The sequence below is a fragment of the Pogonomyrmex barbatus genome, unplaced genomic scaffold (genome assembly GCF_055798465.1).
Source record: "Pogonomyrmex barbatus isolate J1 unplaced genomic scaffold, ASM5579846v1 scaffold19, whole genome shotgun sequence".
In the NCBI taxonomy this organism is placed as follows: domain Eukaryota; kingdom Metazoa; phylum Arthropoda; class Insecta; order Hymenoptera; family Formicidae; genus Pogonomyrmex; species Pogonomyrmex barbatus.
The window spans coordinates 1745046-1762576 of NW_028297115.1; the positions used below are offsets into that span (position 1 = coordinate 1745046).

Genomic DNA, 17531 nt, shown 5'->3' on the forward strand with positions numbered 1-17531 from the left:
CACTTCTTTGTTGATTTAAAGATTTCTCTCGAATGCTCGTATTCCATTCCTCCGACATCATACATTCTCTTGCGTTTATTATTTTTCATTGAAATTCTCGCATATTTTTACAATTCTATTCCGAATTCTATTTTATTATTCTGCATTATTCTGACACACAGAATATTTACACCAAATAGTCTCGTATGTCTCGTATAGCCAATTTAAATATCTGTAAATGGCATTGAAATAATTTATAATCTAATTTAAAATTTAAAGATTGTTGTTTGGTTTCTCCTTAATCTAATTTTAAGCTTTATGTAATTAAATTTGCTGCAATTATTGATGTAATGTTTGCAATGTTCAATGTTCCTTACGTCTGGGTTTACGACGGGGTTTTTATGAAAATTCCTAAATTCCTAAATTTTACAGGCTCGCAACGAAAAGAAATTTCTCTGAATGCTCCGTAATATGTTTTACAAGAAAGAAGAATTCATGTCCATTCTACTGTAGAAAATGTAAATTAACTCGAATTAACTTCTTCTTATCTTTTATCTTTATCTTTTTTAGATGTAGAAGAAAAGAAGAAAGAGATAAAAAGCAAATTAAATCGAGATTGAAATTTCATTGAAAATGAAAATGAATATCGCTCATTTGCTGTAGTAACGATACCTATAACTAAAAAAATAATCATTTTTAAGTTATTTGAAAAAAAGAACGGAAGGATTCTTTGAAGGATTCTTATTATTATAGTAGAACCGCATGACTGAATTTTTAAAACTTGTATTTTTTACATCAAAAATGTAGTCCTCACGAAAAACAGATCCTCATAAAAACAGATTGTTTTTAAGGATTTATTTTTATAAGGTTTCAATACACTGAATAAAGAGATAATGATACTTTTATTTTTCTACAATTATTTAATTGCTACGTTGAAATTGCGGTTAAAAATATTGTAAAATCTCAATGATTCGAAATATTTAAATTTACTGACTGGAAAAATTTATTTTTTTTTTTTTTATATTGTAGCAAGTGAGCGATATATGTACTTGCTTGGAAATATGTACTTGTTTGGACGATACTGAAATTCTTTTTCAATTCAATCCTATTTTACTTTTATTTCAAAATTTTTTATTACTTTTCAACAATATACATTAAGGCTCTACTGCACGATGGAGGAAATATTAGAAATAACAGAAATTGGAAATTAGGATTAAATATTAAATTTTAGAAATAAAAATTAAACGTAACGCATAATGAATACAAAATAAAAAATAAAAAATAAGACGTAAGACCTAAGAAATTGACCAACTACACTCGATTATTTTTCTATAAATCAATTATGATTAATCAATTTCTTAAATCTTACGCCTTAAAGTCTCATTGTAAATGCCGCTTTAATGTTGTAATGATTTCCTTACTTACTTAAGTCAGGGTTTACTCAGTTTTTTTATGCGCTAGGGCCCTAACATTGAGAAATACAAATGTCTCGTTAAAAACACCTTGTGTTCACGATGTAAAAAATGCGATCGATGTCTCGGATAAAGAAAAAATTGACCAATTATATTGATCAATTGGTCATGAAATAGTCATTGCGATCGATCAATTTTTTCTCGGATCGATTTCTAGCATCGTGAATACGGCTTAACGTCATTTCCTATAAATTTTCCTATGCACTCGTTCTTCTAATGATCACAAACATAATAATTCAAAGTTTCTCGAAGAGTCAAATATATCGGTTTTGTATACCGATACTGAAAATATGCCTATACTGCATAGGAATTAAAATAAAAACGTTCTCGGATCTACAAAGATATGAGTCTTGAATTTTGTTTTTATTTTTTTTTAAGAAAATATAATTTGCGACAGTAATTGAAAAAAATATGAAAAAGAATTAAATATAGTAAGTACTATCACTTCTAGGAAGAAAGAATTTCTGAAAGAATTGATGTTCTATATTTTTTAAAAAAATTTTACAAAACTTTTCCATTAAAAAATATAAATGCTTTTATATAATAATCTTTCACATACACACTGCGCGTACACTTTTTTACTTTACAATCTTCTCAAAAATATTCCTACGTGGCACAAAATACTAAAAGATGACTGAACAGTGTTTTTCTGTTTAAGACGTTTTTTGACATAACTAAAAGATATCTTTTTATATTGTTTTTTCGGCAAAAAGATGGTGTTTTCAAGATGTTTTCTTTAGATTTACCAAAAAGACAACCTAAGAAAGATTTCATCATTTTGATGAACTATTCGAAAGCGAAAAGTTGCTTAAAAGTTGCTTACCTTTTTGTTTTACCGGAAAGATGTACAGATGATACCGATGATACCGGATAAAGTATACAGATGAACTTTTGAAATGAAAGATAAACTTTTGTTCATTCGAACAATATGCGGCACTGCTGAGCTGCGTTCCGATTCTCCACCCGATTCTCCGCATTCGCTGCATTGGAGTGAAAGAGATACGAGAGTGAGTGATAAAGAGAGAAAGTAAGCATCCGGGTGGTGAATCCGAACGCAGCCCTGTCATATAAATATGCTCAAGTGGAACAAGATAATCACAGAAACATTAAGATTAAATTAAATCGATGAATTTTTATTTTATCTTTATTAAAGTATCAAATATTAAAGTATCAAATATTAAAGCATCAATGGCAAATTATAATATATAAAATGTGTCCCAAAATTACCGGAGTAATCACCTTTTGTGAGTGAATTTTTCGGAAAATTCTAAGATAACGAAAATTCTAAATATAAAAATATCGAGAATATTTTTCAAATTATATGAACAAATAAAGTTAATCAGTTAGATTAGCGGTTAGATTTCGCGCGCGCAGGAATGTTATATCATATGATAGCGAAGGTATCTTCGTTTATTTCGACACACTTTTTAAATATTAACATAATTTTGCATATAATGATAAGGAGATCGTTTTTGAACTTCGTTTTACTTATCTGTGATTGAATGTATTGAATTATATATAAGAATTAACGTCAGCATAATATCAAGCCATATATTGAATTATACATTGAATTATCAAAACTGTCAAGTAAAGTATATCAGGTTATGACTTTTCTTACAATAATCATATGAAATTATGTAAATCGGCAAAATTAATTTTTTATATTTCTATGGTAAACAAGAAATGAATAAATATTACAATGATAATGTAAAGTTTTTCTATATTGGTCATTTCATAAAAGATACAGATTAAATATGTAAAATTTGCAAAATAAGTTGAAAAATGTCTCAATTATTTATATAATTTTAATTATTTATTTATTACAATTTTACGTTTATAAAAAAATAGTATGCCTTATTCTATGAATTTCGAAAATAACATTCTCTTAACACTATTTCTTTTATTTTTTAATATTTCACTATTATTGAACAGATATAGTATTGACAACTTATTGCGTATAAATCTGTTCATATAATTTCAAATACCTGAATTTTGAGAAAATGTCAATTTTGTTGGTATCTGCTGATTATTCTAATTTGTGTTCAAATTTGTGTTTTGCCATCTATTCGACTAATATTCCTGTAATATTCCAATAATATTCCAATAATAGAATGTATTATTCATATAAAAAAATGTTCAATCAGTAAGGAAAGATTAAAAGATTAATAGAAGCAAAAAGTAACATTCCGGGGCATTCAATATTGACGTCTTCTTCCTTCTTTCGTCCCATCTTTCTCTCTTTCTTTCTTGCTTCACCTTTATTAATTTACTTGTTTTCAAAATAGATTAATTACAATTAGCAAACTTTCCATTAGCAAAAGTAATTACAAGTCAAACAAACTAATAAATTAGAATGTTAATTATATAACATTGTTAATAACATTATAATATGTATATTACGTGCCTATCACATATCACATATTACATGTGCATATGTTGCATACACACACACACACACACACACACACACACACACACACACACACACACACACACATATATATTGTATATAGATAACATTATATATACACGTAAGGACACACACGCGCGTGTGTGTGTGTATGCGTATACATGTGTTAAATGATTTTCACCAACTTTCCAATCTTTCTGTAAAACGTGTACGAAATTATATTATATTTTTCGTGCACTTGATATTATTAATTAATATTTAGAAAATCTTAGTTTACATTTATCAAATTTACATATAAACAAACATTTTGATTTATTTCCCATGAGAGATAAAGATATTAAATTATGACATATTTATGTAGTAGACTTCACAAAGTTCTGTTTACCTTAGACATCTTATAGAATGATAATTTTTTTATGACATCACTTTTAAATGACTTCAATATGATGTTTAAAAAGTCAGAAATCTGTTTGTCTCAACATTCTTCATTCAGAATGTTTAATAATTAAGGAAAGGTTAAAAGTTAAATAGATTAAAGCAAAAAGAGCATCCGAAGCGTTTAATATTAACACACATCTCTTTCGTCTTCTCTCTTCTTCTTTTTCTCTTTTTCATCTTTATGAATTTATTTGTCTTAAAACGGGAAAATGCAATTAGCATAATTCTCCCACTAATAAAAGAGACTTTTTGTTTCGTTTATGGTCGAATCGTTTAAAAATTATAACAATTTAACAAATTAAACAAATAGTCAAAAGCGAACTTTTCAATTCTTTAAGATAATTCAAATCTGCTTGCTGCTTTTTCTTTAGAATCTTTTCTCATCATTTTCCTGTTTGTAATCAAAGCGTTCAAAGTTCTTAAACTGTAAAAAATAATAGTTCTTAAAATGTAACTAGCATAATTCCCTCATTAATGAAAGAGACTAAAGGTTTTCCTGTTTGTAATCGAATTTAAATTTTAAGAACCTTGAACGGTTAGCGTACAACAGGAAAATTTGTAGTCTCTTTCAAAAAGGTTGTCTCATTTGTCTCATTAGAAATAAGAAAAGGTTAACCAGTAAAACGAGCATTCAGAGCATTGAATTTTAATACACTCTTTTTTCTTTCTTTTTTGTACATTTACATACTTTTTTCAACATAATTTTACGAATATTACTTGCTTTCGAAATAAGAATATAGTTAATATAAATTTCCTATTTATAAAAGAAACCGTAGATTAAACTTAAAATAATATATATACGATACGCATAGAGATCAATTACTGTAATGTTATGACAAATAGAATTATTTCATCTTAAAATTTATATAGTTATAAATCAATGTAAGTGTAAGTAATCAGATATCAAACAATTATAGTATATTTTTAAGAAAATGAATGAGTGAATTATAAAAAAAGAAATAATCAATAAAATGTTCAGTTTAGTTAAAGACTAAAAAGAAACAGAAAATAAATGCATAAGGTTAATAGAATTATAAAATAATAGCACATTTTTATGCGATTTTTTTAACTGCAACTATTCAAAATTTATTCATATTGATATCTCTGTATACAAGTTAGTAACATGTGTGATAGTGATATAATTTCAAATTATACATTTATTTTATTCGTTTACGTTATTTGTTACATTTGTTTATCGCGTCAATTGTTTCAAAACAAATATTATATGCAATCCACGGTATTACCACACTGACGTTACACACATGATTATTTGTTAAGTCAGTGAGCACGTGACATGCGCGACTACTACCGACTACTAATCGACTACTATCGTGATACGCGACTCTACTATGGACAAATATATATCATTCATTATAAATATATGTATCTTTAAACTATCTGTGACTGTAATTTCATCTCTTTATATAAATTTTTAGTATAGTATTAAATATTTTAATAAAAAATATGATTAATATATATTTTTATTCTATAACTTTAAAATGTATTATAAATTAGAAATACCAATATTTAATATATAGAGAAAATATAATTTGAATATTCTCTCTCTTTCTGATTGTTTCTCCGTTTTCCTTGCCACTTATGTAACGGAAACACTTTGAATTACAAATGAAACGAAAGTGAAAATTAAAAATATGACTGGTAGAACAGTAAAAATAACTTCAAAGGTCATAAAAGTGTACAGTGCGATATTGATGCTTATATAAAGAGTAACTCAGAGCTAGAATGGCTAATCAAATAAATTGAACATTTACAACTAGAATATACCAGTAGTAGAATAAAAAACAAATCGGCAGTGTGATACGTAAAAGTAAAATTATTATCGGCAGTGTGATACGTAAAAGTAAAATTATTATATAAAGTATACAAAATACTTTTACAGATTATCTAACAAAATAGTTGAAGTCATGGTTATAAAGGGAACATATAAACCGAGTGCTGAATCGGGAGATGAAATCGTTATTTCTGGCATTGCCGGTAGATTTCCAGATTCAGACAACATAAATCAGTTACGAGAAAATCTTTTCAATAAAGTTGATCTCGTTAGAGCGGATCATGGTCGTTGGGAAATAGGTGATTAATTCGTATAATAATTATGTTATTAGAAGATCGACAAATGAGCAAAATATATGAGCATTTTTGTTGGATTATCAGCATTCTACATACTTATTGTTTCTTTTATAGCTATTTTGTTTTCATTTGTCGTAATTCATGTATTAATTATATTTAATTCATAGATAAAGTAGATCCATGCAATATTATTTCAAAAGCTATATAATTTATAGCTTTTAAAATAATTATAATACAATCGTAATAATTCATCATAATAACATCACAATCATAATAATATTATATTATATTAGGATAAATCTTAAATACGCTAAAAGATTTTAATGATCCCTCACACAAATTCAAAACGAAACTTTATATGATCACAAGATACCAAAATTTTTGGGAAAACAAAACTTTTTTTTTAACTTGGACATCTGTATCTTTGAAATTAAGCCGTTTCGGACATATGAAGTTTTCATCTTGAATTTGTGTAAAGGATCACTTCTCACATTTTTATTTAAATGTACTTAATATATATGCTATATTAAGCAAATCCATAATAAATAAAAACTAATTAAAATGTTACAAGGAATAAATACTGCAGTCATCATAGGGATATATTTTGTTGAAGTACAAAATTTTATTGAAACAAATAAACAAAAAGCGTAACATTTTATATCAAATTTTATCTTTTTAGAGTATGAAGACGTACCAAAGCGTATGGGAACAATCAACAATCTGGGAAAATTTGATGCGGATTTCTTCGGATTTTCTGTTGAGCAAGCACACGCATGTGATCCAATGTTGAGAATGTTACTGGAACATTCTTATGAAGCAGTTATCGATGCGGGAATTAATCCGAAGCAATTACGAGGAAAAAATACTGCAGTAATAGTAGGATTAGCTTATAATGAATCACAAGCGAAACTTCTATATGAGGATTTTCAGGTAGAGAACATTATTGATAAATACACAGTAATTAATTTCTTGACTGCAAAAATTATAAGCAATGACATTTTATAATTAGATAGGCGGCATAAATATTATTGGATGTAGCAGAGCCACAATAGCAAACATGATTTCGTATTTTCTGAACCTGAAAGGGCCATCTTACACGATGGATTCTGCATGTAGCTCTGCAATTCACGCCGTAGCTCTTGGTTATCATTGTATCATGTCAGGCAAATGCGAAGATGCGATAATTGGGGCTACATCTTTATGCTTACATCCATCAGTGAATTTTCAGTTCTCACGGCTTGGTATTAAAAAATAAATTAATTTATAATATATTAAGAATAAAATTAAAATTTTTTCCATCTATTAAAAAGAGGCAAAATTTGTTGTAATTTTCAATAAAGATGATCATTATAAAATTCTGCTGCACTTGAATATTATATATTTTTATTAATAAGATATATATACTCTACTAATTCTTAAAATATGCATCATGTATAACTTCAGGTGTTTTGTCACCTGATGGTTCCTGCAGACCTTTTGATAGTGCCGCAAATGGTTATTCACGTAGCGAAACAGTGGCTGCGTTATACCTCCAAAAGGCGAAGAATGCGAAAAGAATTTATGCTACATGTCCGCACATTAAAATAAACAGCGATGGTTATAAAGAAGAAGGAATAACATTTCCTTCGGCACTTGTACAAAGTATGTTATTAAGGGAATTTTATAACGAATGCGGAATACCGACATCTTGTTTAGATTATATGGAAGCACATGGAACCGCTACCAAAGCTGGTGATCCTGTGGAAGTCAATGCCATAAATAATGCTTTATGTAAAAATAGAGAAAATCCGTTAATGATCGGCTCCGTAAAATCCAATGTTGGTCATGCTGAAGCTGCCAGTGGTTTTTCTCAAATTGCTAAGGTTCAAAATTTAATACTATTTTTATACAAACATACATACATACATATCTCATCTACACACATATATCTCTATACATCTCTACATCCCCCCCTCCCCCCCCCACACACACACACAGAGTGAGAGAGCGAGAGAGCGAGAGAGCGAGAGAGAGAAAGAGAGAGAGAGAGAATTTGAAAAACTTCAATTAAATTTTTTTTTCGCTTTTTTTCCGCTAAAACTAATACAATAGTATTAGTAGTAGTAAACTAGTATATCTATTATTAGAGTAGTAATAAATTAATATATCTATTATTATATATTTAATACATCAATGTCACATATGAAGAATTAATTATTTAATACATCATTAATCAATCACGTCTAATAAATTAATCAAAGCATAAATGTTAAAACGGTTACTGATTTTGAAAGGTGATAATAGCAATGGAAACCGGTTTTGTTCCACCAAATATCAATTATACATCACCGCGGAAGGATATAGATGCCTTGATAAATGGTACTGTTTGCGTTGTCCAAGAAGCAATGCCGCTTAAAAATGGTTATATAGGTATCAGTTCTTTCGGTTTTGGAGGATCTAACGCTCATATGTTATTAAAGTGGAATGAGAAACAAAAAAGTAATAACGGAGCACCAAATGACGATTTGCCAAGACTCGTAATATTATCCGGAAGTAGTGAAAAATCAATACAATTATTTTTAAACGACGTTAGTAGATATTTCAATTTTATTTAATTTTCGATAATTATGAATAAAATTTCATCGTAATCAGTCACTTTAAGAAAATTTTTAATTGCAGATTATTAATTCTCAAATAGATGTAGAATATATTCGTTTACTACACGACGTCTATGCAGACGATATAGATGGTCATTCATGGAGAGGATATGCGATATTAAATACTTTTCAAGAAAAATCGATAAGGGAAATTCAAAATTATAGTAATACGAAAAGACCTGTTTGGTTCATATTTTCTTCTTTAGGCTCGCAATGGCCAGGAATGGGTACATATAAATATAAATATCTTATTTATGATAAAATGATTTAATAACAAAATTTTTTATATTAAACTTTTATCAGGTCGAAATTTATTGAAATTTCACGTCTTTGCAAATACAATACAAATGTGCGATGCTATTTTGAAACCGTATAATATAAATGTAACAGACATTTTGACAAATACAGATGAGAAAGTATACGAAGATGAATTACACGCGCTTGTTGGAATCGTAGCCGTTCAGGTAAAGTATAATATTTTTTTAAGCTACTTTTGAAAAAAAACAAATGTATTTAAAAATAATTCATCCAAAATATATAAAAAAATAAAGGTAAATAAAATTAATGGTTTTATGTCGATCTATCCTAGTATATTAATAATAATAATCTTAGCTTCTCTAGAGTACATTTTTCTCATATAACTATAAAACAATTCAAAAACAGTAATTTAAATAACACTTAAATTAAATTACGTAAAAATTAATATACGTAAATAAATACAATCTTAAAATTATCTTTGAAAATATTTGCAGATTGGTTTAGTAGATCTCTTGACATCCATAGGAATTATTGCGGATTACGTAATTGGTCATTCTGCTGGTGAACTTGGTTGCGCGTACGCGGATAAATGTCTCACCATGGAACAAACTATACTATCAGCCTACTTTATTGGTGTGGCATGTACAGATAAAGAAATAATTCGTAGCTCAATGGCAATTATCAATTTTGACTACGATTGTCTCAAAAATATATGTCCGACGGATATTGAAATAATATGCTGCAATAATCAATATAATAACGTAGTGAGTGGGCCTACCAAATCCCTTCAAGAGTTTATGACAAAACTGCGGGTAAAATAAATTAATTATTACAATAAGTCAATAAATAGACAGAATGACAATGTCAAATTCTTCTTATAAATATATATTTGAAATATTGAATTTTTTTATCTCACATAGACAATTACTTTTTTATATTCTTAGGATAACGATATTTACGTGAAGGAAATCTATTGTAACATACCGTACCACAGTTATTCCATTTCTTCTGTAAAAAATCAAATTTTGCTTAAATTGAATGTGATAATATCACAGCCAAAAGAAAGAAGCTCAAAATGGATCAGTACATCTGTACCTCGATCCAAGTGGTACACTTCAGCATCAAAGTTATCGTCGGCGGAATATCACACCAATAGCATAATAAATACTGTTCTCTTTAAACAAACGATGAATCTAATTCAAAATAACGCTGTGATTATCGAAATCGCACCTGACGGTGTTTTGCAGAATATTTTAAATGAGTCATTGCATCCAACAACAACAACTGTCACATTAACAGAACGCGGTGAACAAAGTACAGATATAATTCTTCGAGGAATTGGAAAGCTCTACAACTGTGGCTTACAGCCACAAGTAGCTAATTTGTATCCCCCAGTGGAATTTCCAGTTAGTAGGGGAACTCCTATGATCTCACCATCAATCAGGTATATGTTATTCCAACTATGATCTAGGAACTATGTAAGTAGCATAAATATAAAAATTGGCATTATTGTATAATATACAAACGTTTTAATATCATAAAAGATGGAATCATGAAGGAAACTGGTTTGTACCGACTTATGGAATACGGGAAATTATGAAAGGTACTAGAAAAAGGTACGTTGAAATTGCGATGAACGATCAAGACTACGATTACATGACAGATCATGTAATCGACGGAAGGAATTTATTACCTGCTACGGGTTATCTTGCACTTGTTTGGCAAACTATCGGAATGATAAAAGGGCAAATGTACGCAACTATACCAATAATATTTCACGATGTAAGCTTTATTCGTGCTGTACATTTGTCGAAAGATAAAGTCGTCAAATTGATAATTTCGATTTATAAAGGTACATATGCAAATAATTTAAAACTGACTCAAACATGATCACAAAATGTGTTTAATTGTATATTTTTATATAAAATATTATAGACGGGAAGTTTGAAGTAACCGAGGAAGATAGCGTTGTAGTAACAGGTACAGCGTACGAGACATTGAATCCCGAACAGGATATGACTCCTACGGATTTATTACAGGAAAATAACGACGAAGTAGAATATTTGACTGCTCGAGATATCTACAAGGAGTTAAAACTACGCGGTTATCAATATAGTGGCGGATTCCGTGGATTAAAAACGGCGTCCATTTCGGGCACTAAAGGACATATTGCTTGGACAGGCAATTGGGTAACATTCATGGATACCATGCTACAAATGAAGATTATTGGATACGACACTAGGGACTTATATGTTCCGACGAGCATTCAAAAATTAATAATTAATCCTGTACTTCACACAAGCAAGCTACAGGAAATGGTAACGGAAGAAGAAAAACGTAAATATCACTTAATTATTAAAAAAAAACTATTTTATTCTTATGAGTAGTTATCAATTTTGCACAGGACAATTTTATATATATAGCCTAAGTAAAAATTTAAAAAAAAAATAGCATATATTATTTATAAATCTGTTATTACAGAATTGCCGATACGAGTATATAGAGAGATGGATACAATTATAGCCGGAGGTGTAGAGATTCGAGGTCTTCAAGCTACCCAAGTCTCTCGTCGCAAACAGGCCGAAGATGCTGTTCTGGAAGAGCACGTATTTGTAGCTCACCATGATTATGCTAGGATTTCTTTAAACGAAGTGATACGACTAATCGCACAACTTGCACTAGAAGATCATCAAATTATGAAAGTAAAAACTATCGAGCTGGTAGAAGACATCGATAATGTTGCAGTAAACGATCTCTCATCTTCGTTGTTGCTTGAGGCTTTTGGTGATATGCCCTTGATACAAGCAAATATCAATTTATTAACATCTGCGAATCGCTTTAATCCGACAGATCTATCGTCAAATATTTTAATCGGAGACATAAACACGCCATCCGTAGACGACAAAGCTTTAATAGTTGCTGGTTTTAATCTTTTAACAAAAGAAAAAATATTTTTACAACGATATTTGTCATTTCTGAGAGAAGATGGTTATCTGCTCTCTCGCGAGAAGAGCAATGTAATTGACTACGACAAATATCTGCAGCAATATAAATTAAATGTTATTCTAGAAAAGCGCACCGATGAGGAAACAATTGTACTTTTCAAAAAAAAAGTTCAAACAGGGAAAATGATTACAGTTTACATAAATAATGATGATTTCAATTGGCTGGAAGATCTAAAGTTGCTTGTGAACAATGACATTAATCGTGACAGAAATAGTAGAATTGTAATTGTAGGAGAAAATGATTTTGAGTGCGGTTTGTTGGGTTTTATCAATTGCTTGAGAAAAGAACCGGGTGGAGAGCTCGTCAGAGGTGTGCTTATTCAAGATGAAAAAGCGCCTAAGTTCTCCTTACAAAACTCTTTTTATCTACAACAATTACAAAAAGATATGGCCATTAACGTATTACGATCTAATAAAACTTGGGGATCGTACAGACATTTACGATTACCGCAGCCAGCAGCCGAACTTGTACCATCCGCCCATATCTGTCAGACAGTATGTAGTGGCAAAGATGATGATATCATATTATAAATCATATTAAAAATTATTTTTATTGTTGTTAAAGTAATTTTTATTAATTGTTTTATTTTAATTTTTTGTGTAGGTCAAGGGTGATCTAAGTTCATTCTGTTGGATAGAAAACAATCAGGTCATTGACTCTCGTCATGAGGATCTAGTGCGTGTGATTTATTCATCTCTAAATTTTAAGGACGTAATGCTGGCCACTGGAAAATTACAACAACAATTGAATTTTCAAGTACAACGTTTCACACATATGCCTCTTGGAATGGAATATGTAGGATTTGATATTGACGGACAACGTGTAATGGGATTACGTGATACCAAGTAAACTGATAAACTGATAAGATTTTCAGTTATATGCTGTGTTACATGCTATGCTGATATCTAATATCTCTTAATTAATATATATCATTTAGTTAAAAATAAAGTACACTTGTTTTTTGTTATAGTTGTCTAGCAAATATCGTTACTAAAGATAAAGATTTCTGTTGGAAAATACCTGATGCTTGGACATTTGAGGAGGCAGCGACAGTCCCGTGTGTTTATAGCACGGTTTACTACGCTTTGTACATACTTGGAAAAATGAAAAAGGGCGATAAAATACTTATACACTCCGGTACTGGTGGCATTGGACAGGCGGCGATCCATCTCGCTCTTCATGAAGGATGCGAAATATTCACTACCGTGGGCACACACGAGAAACGAGATTTCATTAAAGAGCTGTTTCCGACTATTCTCGATGAACACATCGGAAATTCTCGAGACGTCAGTTTCGAACAAATGATAATGCGACAAACGCACGGTCGTGGAGTTGACATCGTGTTGAATTCCTTGGCAGAAGAAAAATTAATCGCATCTGTTCGCTGTTTAGCACAAAACGGTCGCTTCTTGGAGATTGGCAAATTTGATATGGTTTCTAATAATTGTTTAAGCATGTCCTTGTTTCAGAAGGGTATTAGTTTTTATGGCGTTCTACTTGATAATATGTTCACTAGCAAACACAAAAGTAAATCGTTATTGTCGAATATGATTGCTGATGGTCTTGAGGATGGAGCCATCAAACCAATTCGAGCAACAATTTTTTCGAAATCGGACATTGAAGCAGCTTTTAGGTACATGGCGAGTGGTCAACATATGGGAAAGGTAATCCTTTTAAAACATTTTACATGTAACAATGTGCTAATTTAATATTTAAATATTCCACAGATAATTATAAACATTCAAGAGAAAGATAAATCTTCATGTGAATCTGTCGTTGCATATCGCCGTTACTATTGTGTCAAAGACAAAAGTTACATTATAATAGGAGGTCTGGGTGGATTTGGTTTGGAGTTAACCGATTGGTTGATACTTCGTGGCGCCAGGAACATTGTACTCATCTCGCGAACTGGAATAAAAAATGGTTACCAGCGCGTGAAAGTTAGATTATGGGAATCGTACGGTGTAAATGTACAAATCGTCAAAAATATCGATGTTAGTGACCCCAAAGATTGCCAACATCTTTTAAAATCTGTGGAAAGACAAGCACCAGTAGACGCGATATTCAATCTCGGTGTAGTGCTAAAAGATGGCATTTTAAAAAATCAAACCACAGAAACTTTTATGGAGTCTTTCCGATCAAAGGCTTGGGCAACGCAAACATTGGATAAACTCTCTAGAAAAATCTGCCCTAAATTGCGGCATTTCGTGGTCTTCTCTTCCGTTTCCTGTGGTAGGGGAAACGCTGGACAGACTAATTATGGCATGGCAAATTCCATTATGGAGAGAATATGCGAGAAAAGGGTGCAGGAAGGATTACCCGGATTGGCGATTCAGTGGGCTGCTATAGGTGATGTGGGTCTAGTTGCCGACATGCAGGAGGACAATAAAGAACTGATTATCGGTGGTACATTACAGCAAAAGATCTCGTGCTGTCTCGATGAGCTTGATAAATTTTTAGTTCAGAGTCGTCCAATTGTGAGCAGTATGGTCGTAGCTGAAAAGAAAACCGGATTTTCCGGATTTAACGATTTGGTTGAAACTGTTGCCAATATTTTAGGTAGCTTATGCATACGAATTTATTCATTTTACGTATATAATTATTTATATATATATATAAAATTATTATATCGAGTACATAATTGAGTAGATAATTATTATATTTTTTACTAAATTAATTTTTACTAAATCATTTTATTAAATTGCTTTAATATGAATTATAAATGCTTTATATAATTAAACTGTTTCATAATAATAAATTATAATAATTTTGTTTTACTGTAGGCGTGAAAGACATAAAAGTTGTAGGTCGAAATGTATCTTTCGCGGAACTCGGAATGGATTCCATGATGACTGTAGAAGTCAAGCAAACTCTTGAACGAGAATTTGATATCTTTCTTACTGCCCAGGAATTACGAAATCTTACTTTTGCAAAACTCAATAAATTGTCCAAAGTGACTGATACTATAGAAGATAACAAAATAATCGATGTGGAAATGCCGAACGTTATAAAATTATTAGTTGGTATTGTCAAAGATGAAGATTTCATTTCAGAGCCTTGTTTTAGTCTTTTAACTAAAGGGGAAGATACTGCCACTCAAGTTTTTCTTGTACCTGGCATCGACGGATGTGGAACCGTATTTAATCATTTGGCATCAAGTATGAATTATTCGACGACGATTTTACATTATAGCACAAACGATATCGACGCCATAAACGTTATATCAGATACGGTAGATCGTCTCGCAAAAGTAAGTAAACGTATTATCATATAATTTTGTATGTTTTTCATATCAAAATATTTTTATTTATTTAGGTTTAGAAACTTTATTTTCATTTAATACTCAAAAATTTTGTAGCATATATTACCGAAATTGAGAGGTGGAAGAGATTTTGTAATAGCTGGATATTCTTTTGGATCTATTATTGCGATTGAACTAACGAGAAAATTGGAGGCTATGAATTTGAAGGGTCGATTGGTTCTCATTGATGGCACTCCCGAACAAGTGCAAACAATGTACAGAGATTTTACATCAAACTCAAACGAAGTAGATCTTCAAACTGTTGTTTTGTCTAATATTTTGGAAATTTATACGGAAAGAATTAGCGACGAGGTATTTCGCATGTCTTTATTTTAATTTATATTGAAGTTTACTTGCAATATATTTTTTTGCGTATTTTTGGTTTTCTAAATGTGATTAGTGAAAACGATATCTTACTTTTTTATTTCCAAATGAAGTCTATTAATAACAAGAATAAAACAAATTGACTGTGATTTGACAGATTTTAATGGAATTGAAAAATTGTAAAAATTGGGAAGAGAGATATAATGCTTTCGCGAAACAATTCTTAGGAATGAATACTTCGCTTTCTCCTACAAATTTAAGAATATTGTGTACATCGGTTTATAAATATTCAGCTGCCATTCGACAATATGATCCTTCCACCTTGCCTCGTATTAAATCTTCTATAATATTATTAAAAGCTACAATGTCGCATACAACAATCGAAGGGGATTATGGTTTGCATAAAGTAATTCTGAAAAGTTACATTAATTTATTTTTGACAAATGAACATTTTGTATTAATAAAACATTATTATTTTAGATAACTGAAGGTGTTGTTGAAATACATTATATCGAGGGGAGCCACCTGACGATTTTAAGAAATGAGAAAGTACCGGCTGCAATTAATGGAGAGCTGCACATTTAACATTTTAATTCATGTATAATTTAACAGAACATAATTTAAGAGAACATTTTTTTATACATCTGCTGTGATAACAAGAATAAGAGCAGCAATACAGTAATAATGTGTTAGTCTAATTGTATGTAAAAATTCCAAATACAATCAATTTTTTATTATAAGGCTGAAAAAATATTTATTATCTATACAACAAATCCAAAATCAAAGCATAAAGCATTTTTATCATGTCCTGTGCTTTGATCTTAGATTTTTCTGGATAATAAATATTTTTTCACTTTTATAATGTGTACACATCCTATGTACTTTGTAATTTTACAATTATATTATATAATATTAATTTTAATATTACTGTTATTATTGTTATCACAGCCGATTTATAAACAGAAAGTTTTTTTCTTAAAGATACGTTTAATAAAAGGTGTTATTATTTTCATACTTTTGGATTTGTAAGGAGTAATAACTCGATAAGATTTGTGAATCTTTGAGTGTCTATAGAGGTTAAACGAATTATTTTCGAAGATTGTGACAATTATGAATATTAACTTTTTGACCAATATAAACATTGACCAATATAATAAACGTGTTACAATTATGCTGCTTTTTAGAATTATGCGGATTTCTTTATTAAAAATATAACCTTTGAAATTTTTTTTGTTACGTGTAATTCTATTATAATATTTATTTTATAAAATTAATATTTTGTGTTACAATATTTTCTTAATTTAAGGAAAGATTATTTCATGATGTTGACAACAGAATTGAGGAAAACAGTTAATAGAAATTTACTTTGTAAAAGAAAATTTATAAACCTTAAAAATAGATGTTAGAATTGTCTTTTAATAAAATTATTATTTTATGCCACAATGTCTTATAAATGAGGAAAAATTGAATAATTCAAGAGGGCATTCGGGGCATTGACGTATATCCTGTAGATTTGAAAGCATAATCCAACAGGAAAATGATACGAAGAAAATTAAGAAACAAATGCATGCAATAGGACATTGTTATTCCTGAATATCATGTTACTGCACATTGTTAGA

At 29.9% G+C, this 17531-nt stretch overlaps 1 protein-coding gene across 2 annotated transcripts; it reads left to right on the forward strand.

Moving 5' to 3' along the window:
* The first annotated feature begins 104 nt into the window (after positions 1-104).
* Positions 105-17083, forward strand: LOC105423682 (fatty acid synthase-like). Of its 2 annotated transcripts, XM_089075622.1 has the most exons (19): positions 105-6390; positions 7067-7317; positions 7397-7628; positions 7831-8249; positions 8661-8954; positions 9046-9250; positions 9327-9487; positions 9776-10093; positions 10226-10725; positions 10826-11133; positions 11217-11618; positions 11763-12781; positions 12891-13132; positions 13258-13951; positions 14015-14846; positions 15071-15537; positions 15646-15900; positions 16070-16318; positions 16393-17083. In XM_089075622.1, exons 1-19 carry the CDS (start codon positions 6225-6227, stop codon positions 16495-16497), a joined length of 7119 nt encoding a protein of 2372 aa, XP_088931748.1. In that variant the 5' UTR covers positions 105-6224; the 3' UTR covers positions 16498-17083. The 2 variants fall into 2 exon arrangements, with proteins under 2 accessions (XP_088931748.1, XP_088931749.1); XM_089075623.1 differs by lacking the exon at positions 105-6390 and having other exon boundaries at positions 7198-7317; positions 7401-7628.
* Positions 17084-17531: the final 448 nt, after the last annotated feature.

What these genes read in the sequence shown, in the direction of transcription:
- LOC105423682 (XM_089075622.1), top strand. Translation starts at nt 6,225, where the DNA reads ATGGTTATAAAGGGAACATATAAACCGAGTGCTGAATCGGGAGATGAA. An exon ending in ATGATCTCACCATCAATCAG is followed by an intron (nt 10,726 to 10,825) that starts GTATATGTTATT and finishes ATATCATAAAAG; the next exon opens with ATGGAATCATGAAGGAAACT. An exon ending in CGGAAAGAATTAGCGACGAG is followed by an intron (nt 15,901 to 16,069) that starts GTATTTCGCATG and finishes GTGATTTGACAG; the next exon opens with ATTTTAATGGAATTGAAAAA.